At 38.0% G+C, this 7,392-nt stretch overlaps 1 protein-coding gene across 2 annotated transcripts; it reads left to right on the top strand.

Moving 5' to 3' along the window:
- The first annotated feature begins 1,307 nt into the window (after nt 1-1,307).
- On the top strand, nt 1,308-5,534 carry LOC107825331 (uncharacterized). 2 transcript variants are annotated; one of them, XM_075244883.1, is made up of 5 exons: nt 1,308-1,504; nt 3,265-3,382; nt 3,535-4,320; nt 4,578-4,631; nt 4,943-5,534. In XM_075244883.1, the coding sequence occupies exons 1-3, from the start codon at nt 1,428-1,430 to the stop codon at nt 3,757-3,759; spliced, it is 420 nt and encodes a 139-aa protein (XP_075100984.1). In that variant the 5' UTR covers nt 1,308-1,427; the 3' UTR covers nt 3,760-4,320; nt 4,578-4,631; nt 4,943-5,534. The 2 variants fall into 2 exon arrangements, 1 of the variants encoding a protein (XP_075100984.1); XR_001657043.2 differs by having other exon boundaries at nt 1,377-1,512.
- Nucleotides 5,535-7,392: the final 1,858 nt, after the last annotated feature.

Here is a 7,392-nt window from a genome sequence, read left to right as displayed (position 1 = left end):
AGATATTCGGTTTGAAATTTAAAAACATCATTTCTAACTGTAGTCTTAGGAAAACCTTGAAAAGAAGGATTATAAGTTTCTTGTATATAATGAACAAAGCAGGGTGAGAAGGAAAAGTGAAAGGTAAGCCACATACAGCTACCATTTTTGCTAAGTTCTCACGATCTCTATCTTTGTTATATGGGCGTAAAATCGTACCAGAAGCAGGGTCAAGCTATTGTTGTAAAAAATTAGAACCCCCGCCAGATATACTAGGAGTGCTAGTACAAGTGCTAGGATCCGGTATTTGCCCGGCTTCTATTTTAGCTTGTATCCATAAAGCTTTGTGGTCCCTACCTAAATGCCTAGATAAACCCCCCGTCCCACCACTTTTGGTGTGCACAAATCGTTGCTTACATATTTCACATGTAGCACGTTGCTTACTAGGATTAGGATTACTACTACTTTCACCTTTACTACTTTTTTTACTAATTTTTTTAAATACGCCAAATACATTTTTAGGTGCCATAATTTAAATACAAAATTAAATTTAAAAAGTTAACACAAAAATTAAAAACACAAATGAAATACGAAAATAGAACACGTAAAGTAAACACAAAAATTAAGCACTAAAATAATGCGTAAAAAATATATATTAAAATTAGGAGATGGAATGAGTGCACCGTGATTAAATATTGAAACTTGAAGAAATTGCCCAAACTATTGCTCCAAATACTTGATAAATTAATTTGAAGCTTGAAAGTTACTCCAAATATTTGTCCAAATACTTGAAACTTATCACTTGATTGCGAGAAAATTGAGAGAATAATATAGATAGAATAAAAGGGATTTGAGAGAGAATAATTTATTTTTGTGGGAAGAAATGAAGAAGGATTGGGGTATTTACAGTAGAAAATAGGGTCAAAGTGTAATTTAATAAACTTAGGGATTATATTAAAAGTTTGGTGGTAGGGGGTGTTTTGGTGGGAGTGGGGGCCAAATATGGCCTTTTTGGCCGTTGGGAACGGCTATTTTTGCAATTATAGCCGTTGCCCAACGGCTATAATTAAAAAAAAAGGGGACGGACGGGACGGGACGGGACGAGACAGACGGGATGGGCGGGACGGGACGGGACGAGACGAAATGGGACGAAATGGGACGGGATAAACGGGACGAAATGGCCCTTCCGTCCCATCCCGTATCCCGTTTAACATGGGACCATCCCGTTTAAAATTAAGTGGGACGGGACAGGACGCGGGACGGGACCGGGACGGGACCGGACCGTTGGACAGCCATAGCGTGGGTATGATTTTCATGTGCAACTCTGAGACAAAGAAGGACTGCTATCTGTACAAGGTTCTAGGACAGCCAGCAAACAAGAGAGATGGTGGAGTAAGTTCAAAAAGGGATGAAACTCTTTCTATATGACGTTGAATTGAAATTGATGAATGAGATCTACAAAGCTGCAGGACATGGGGGTTTTAACATTGAACCCAAGGCTTTTAAGTCACAATTCCCATCGCAGGTCAGCTAGTACGACTTTGAATCCCTTTGAGCTCCACCTTTTTACTCTTTTATAGTTTGTTTGCTTTGAAGAACAATTCTAGTCGTAAAATGCAACAGCAAAGTGACCTCTGACCAATAAATGGTAAGAGCTAACAACATCTCGAGGATCTTTAAAGGGTGGAGTCATAAGACCTTGAATACATTATCAACAAGGTTGACATTTTGTGTAATAGCTTGTTCTTTCGCCACCTCCTCCACTTGCCCTGCTTCCTTCTCTATTTTCTCTAGTGTTCTCCCGTTTGGACTAGTAATTGCTTTATTTACGACCTTCCCTAAGTGGGGAATTTGCACAGTAAATTAACTCTATGATTTTGTTGACATTGTTACTTGGCTGAATCGGCCATAGAGATGAATTATATTCAATTCAGGTTGAGGTACTTCATTTTTCTTCCAATAGGCCGTGACTTGCTAAAAGTATCTGCTGACGTTTGTTTCTTCTTTCCTTGTGGAATAACAAAATGTTTGTTTGCATCCCTAAGAAATCTGATTGAGCTTGAAAAGTATTGTTGGAAAAGCAGTAGTTATTTGATAATTATGAAACTAATTTCTCATTTAGATCCATGCTTTTAGGTAAAAAAAAATTTCTAGTGAGCAGTTTATATTTACAACGATTCTTTGTCAATGCTTTGCACTGATGCCCTAATTTAGTTTCTCTGGTGGATTATTGTGCTATATTCTGGAGACTAAGAGTTGAATTAGCAATATATTTGATTGAATATGTGCATTATCCTATATCAAGGAACAAAACTGTACAAGTGACCATTTTTGGGTATATCAATTTGTGGAGGAGGTATTCTTTCCTTTGTTCTGCCTTTGTTCGTTTTATTGTAGTTAAAATCTGAAATTATTCTACAAGACAATGTCCCATGTGTACACTGAGTACATGAAGTTCTAGAAACTTTCTCTATCCAGTTACTTTCCCTTATGATGTTTATAGGATGATAGTGAAAAGGAAGAGATTGGCTGGGCAGAGGGTCAATAGAAAACTATCTTTTGGATTGTGAAACATCTCGAAAGATAGGGTCTAGGGGCATGTAAAAAAGCTCGTTGTTCCATTTTGAGGTCTTTTGATTTTCATCTGAGATAGGGGCACGTAAAGAAGCTTGTTATAGGTGCATCAGAAGTGAGTTTCTGAAGTTGTTATAACACTGATTGCACTATGCTTGCTGCATTACTGCGTGGTTCATTAGTGTGCCAATGACGACAAAGGATCACTTTGACCATCCTGTTCTTTCCCATTCTATTGGTCAGTTTTTTAAATTTCAAGTGATAATAACTATCTTTTGCTGCAGGTAAATTTTCCATTGAATCACATATTACCTGCAATACGTTATCTTTAATTTTTGAGAAGTTCACATATTTCTCTCGGTGCTCGTCCGGCTTTTTTTGTTGCTGGTGTTCAAGGGCCGGGGGGTGGTGCACCATGAGTTTTGTATTGCGAGTTTGGAGAGATGGTTGGTGGTCAAGGGGCTGGGAGGGGTGGTGCATTGTGAGTTTTGTATTGTGAGATGGAGACTGAATGGATTATGCCTCCACATTAATTATGTAACTGGCAATGATGTCACATATACTACAGTAATTCTTGGTTTGTTTAGAAGACTTCCTCAATGCAAATTAAATTCAAGAAGTGTGTTGTGTTGGTGCTTATGTTTTGTGCAGTTTATGGATATGATTGCTTGAATTGCCATTTTATCTTAACTATATATCTGATGATTTCAGGTTCATTTTTCTGTTTGTTGAAGATTGCTTGCCACTAGCAGAGGAGAAGTTTAGGGAAGTGATTAAAACGAACTATTACACGAGGACAAAGTTTGGTTGCAAATTGACCTCTGAACAGGTATCTGGACATTTATTTTGAGAATGGTAACTAAATAGGTATCTGGACATTGTATTTGCATCTATTTGAAATCCTCACACTTGTTTGGATGCTGATTGTAGCCTTGTGTGGGTCATGCCAACAACTTGTTTATATTTGTTGCTAATGAATAGGTGAAGAACTTGTGTAAGCTTTTCACTTCTGCTAGCAAAGAGTCCGGATCCGAGGAGTCTGGTTCACAACTTAAATCAGAGACCAGTATTATGGCCAAGAGGGGCAGAAGTATGGGGCGGCATGTGCATAAGAAGAAAAAAACTGAACGTGCTCGACAAGCTAAGTGGGTGGAAGTGGAAGAGTCTAGGTCCATGCATATCCACATCTGCACGGAAGTGATGTAGTTACAACTGCACTGGTGCCATTAGCTTTGCCTCAATATTTACTACCATGGACCACCTGCTACTGGTCAATCATATAACAGAACTTCGGAAATTGATGTTTATGGACGGGACACAATGACACAGAGTCGTGATTCTTACAGAGAGGTGCAACTGGTGGAGCCACATGATACTTATAGGCGGGACATACTGCTAAAGAATCCTACTATTAACAGAAGTGAGGCTCTAGCAGCAGAGCATTGTGATTATTCCAAACAAGATGGATTAGTAGAGCATCATGAATATCAACCAGTAAATTTGGAGACAGGGCACCAAGATGCTGTAAACCATTATCGCGATGCTTTATACCATGAGCATTTGTCATACCATGATACTGTATACCCGACGGGCAGACATCCCAATTATAACCCTCCTGCAGACCGACGACCTGAATACCATTTTGGTGGTCTATCAATGGAGTACAGTTCTACCAGAGTCATCGCTCCTGATTACCATTCATCTGCAAATTCTCAGCCCGAGTTCCATTATCATCATCCTGTACACCGATATTAGATTCTGTCAAAGGTACACAGTAATAAGAGAATGCTAACTCTTCCCACTAGAATTCAGCTTGATCGTGTTGATTATTTAGTGTTTCAATCTTCAAGGATTTGTGTATACTGATGTTTACTTTGTTAGTTTGAGCCGAATTTCATTAGATGGTGACCCTTATTTTACCATAAGTTTTAATTAGTAGTTATTTATCACTTTTGCAGAAGAGAAATCCGTTGATCTAGATTCATCTTGATTTTTATGGTTGTCGTTTGCTCTATTACTTTCAGGCAGCAGTACCAACTACCAAGTAGTGAATATTTCTCTCAACTCTTTTATATAAGGTCAGTTTGACTGGTTTTAATGTTCTTCTTACCACTTATCATTATCTTATAGGTGATATCAGCAATCAAATACAGTAGTATAAGACATAGAAACACTGGAAAGGAAGACCAATTTGACACCCTCCGCTCCATTGAGCAGATATATTGATTGTGGTTCTTTATTGGATTATTTTGATTAAGCTTATATGTAGGGGTCATAATAGAGACCATCCTAGTTTGAGCTAATTCTGTTCATTTCAGGTCTTACTAGATTTAATTAACCTAAACTACTCTGCCCATCTTCTTAACCTTTGTGTTAAATTTTGATGCAGGCCAGAATTGCAGCTTGTTCTCTAACCGCGCATAGAATTAACAAGGGGGGTCCTTACATGAACATGAGCCGAGCTGAGCATAGAATTGAAGTTTAAACACACGGAATTTAGTGATCTAACAGTAATTTTTCTTTTAATTAATATCAGTATATACATTTTGCTGAAGTTGTTGATCCTAGTTTTGAAACTTCTGAAAAAGCTAGACGAACTCAACTCAGAGCAAACTCTGTCAACCGTGCTGAAAGTTCTTGAATTGTCAGTCCCAACAACAACAAGAACAACAACAACTCAATATAATCCTACTAGTGAGGTCTGGGGAGGGTAGTGTGTACGCATACCTTACCCCTACCCTGGGGTAGAGAGGCTATTTCCGATAGACCCTCGGCTCCCTCCCTCCAAGAACTCTCCATCTTGCTCTTGGGGTGACTCGAACTCATAATCTCTTGGTTGTAAGTGGAGGGTGCTCATTACTAGAGCAACCCACTCTTGTCAAATTGTCAGTCCCGGGTATTAGTTTTCCATTTTGATTGACATTATTAGCGGAAAATGTTTAGCTTTGAGGATTTTTTGAGATGGAGCTTTCATTTGCTCACACATTGCGTCTATTTTTCTTTTCTCATCAATATTATCTTATACTATTAGTCTTCCTTTGACAATTTAGGGATGGCAATGGGGCGGTGCGGGACGTGTTTATACATATGCGGGGCAGGGCGAGGCGGGTTAAACTAAAAGAAAAATAATTTTTTGCGGGTGCGGTGCGGGTGTGAGTTTAAATACTCATTTTTCGCAAAACTATAAGAATATCGTTCATCAATTAACGCAAAATTATTCGGCCATTTATAAAGAAAATTTCACAATTAGCTTATGACTCATATTTCTTTTATTATTTCAAATATTTGTAAATCACATTTTAATATTCTGAACAAAACGGCTTTTCAGAAAAAAGATAATTAGGTTCATATATTTATAAAGTCGTCTGATGGCATTCAACTTCTTTCCATAATATCCATTGAAATAACAAATATCAATGAAGAATAATACAAAAATTTAAAATTACAAATTAAAATGAAGATACAAAAAGAAATGAAGCGGTAAGCTTCATGATCGGATCCATCTCTTCGTCAACTACCTCGTTTGAATCTGTTAGCTACAAGAAAAAAAGGAAAAAGAAAGTTGCCCAAAAAAGGAATTGTGTGAATGCAATTTGATGAGGTGAATGTGGCGGTAAGAATGTCGCTGTAAGATTGCTTAAGAAATTTTTTTTAAGCAAGTGAGCAAATTTCGCATGAGTTTAAATACTCATTTTTCACATAACTAAAAAGGTTGTGGGGCGGGGCAGGTGGACGCGTGTGTGGTGCGGGGCGGGTGGATGCGGGTTAAAAAAGCTATGCGGGATGGGGCGAGAGTGAAATTTTGCGGGTTAAGAGAGAACCCGCCCCGCACCCGCACCGCCTGCACCGCTTGCCATCCCTATTTAATTTGACAGGGTGATAATGGATTATAGATAGTGCGGCACTGCTATATGAAAATCGTGAAGTCTGGGCCAAGAGAATAATCTCCTATGACTTGTAGGTAAGTTAAGATGGTAGTTTAGTCCTGGATTGGTTATGAGTAGCCTAGCTTGATGTTGGCATGTTTTATGACAAAGTGTCTTCAATGCAGTGGTCCTAAAAAAAGGAAGAAAAATGAGCAAATTTAAACGTGGAGTTATTGCCTAGGTAAGCCATTTCTGCCTGTTTATGAAAACTTACATGGTCCCAATGTGACAGTTTGATGAGCAAACGGTCCCAAATGTTAGAACCTTTCTAGAATTTGGTTTTCCCACATTAACACTCTTAACATAGAAGTGTAGATCCCCCTTACATTTCTCTTTGGAGGGGTAAGTTTGATGACAAGAGCGGAGCATGCTCCTTGTAAATGGTCCCCATAAAATTACCAACTCCAACCAAAAGTTGATTTGGAACAATTACTTTTTTCCACTCATAATTTTACATTTATGATAAGTTAATTACAGAGAAATTTTTATACTAAATATCTATTGTTAACTTGGTAAATTGTAATTGATGTGATAATACAGACTAAATAATAAAGTAAATTTTCTTTTACATTGTCACTGTATGCACAGTATAGGTTAAATACTTTCTTAAATATGTGTCTCTTTAGTTGTGGGGCTTCTTAGTTACAACTCTCAGTCAGCAACTTAACTCGCTAGCACCCCTCAGTGAAAGGAGCGGTATGTAGCATTTATGAAGCTTGATCCACTTCCTTTCTTGTTTGGTAGGCTACAGGGTAGTTATGGCAATTACGGTTTCTCATGCACTTGAATCCAAAAATAGTGTGTCGGTTCAAGTAGATTTTAAAGATTTTAAAGTGAGTTTTTTGTCAATATTGTCCCTTATCTTTAAGGGTATGTCTATTTTGGTCCCTCAAATATAACCCTGAGCATATTT

This window comes from Nicotiana tabacum, chromosome 22 (assembly GCF_000715075.1).
Source record: "Nicotiana tabacum cultivar K326 chromosome 22, ASM71507v2, whole genome shotgun sequence".
NCBI classification, from domain to species: domain Eukaryota; kingdom Viridiplantae; phylum Streptophyta; class Magnoliopsida; order Solanales; family Solanaceae; genus Nicotiana; species Nicotiana tabacum.
The sequence above is the reverse complement of the archived record's forward strand: the minus strand, read 5'-3'. Positions and strand labels throughout refer to the sequence as shown.

Coding starts and splice junctions, on each gene's coding strand:
- LOC107825331 (XM_075244883.1), top strand. CDS start 1,428: ATGAGATCTACAAAGCTGCAGGACATGGGGGTTTTAACATTGAACCCA. Junction 1,505..3,264: donor AGTCACAATTCCCATCGCAG/GTCAGCTAGTAC, acceptor TGATGATTTCAG/GTTCATTTTTCTGTTTGTTG. Junction 3,383..3,534: donor GCAAATTGACCTCTGAACAG/GTATCTGGACAT, acceptor GCTAATGAATAG/GTGAAGAACTTGTGTAAGCT.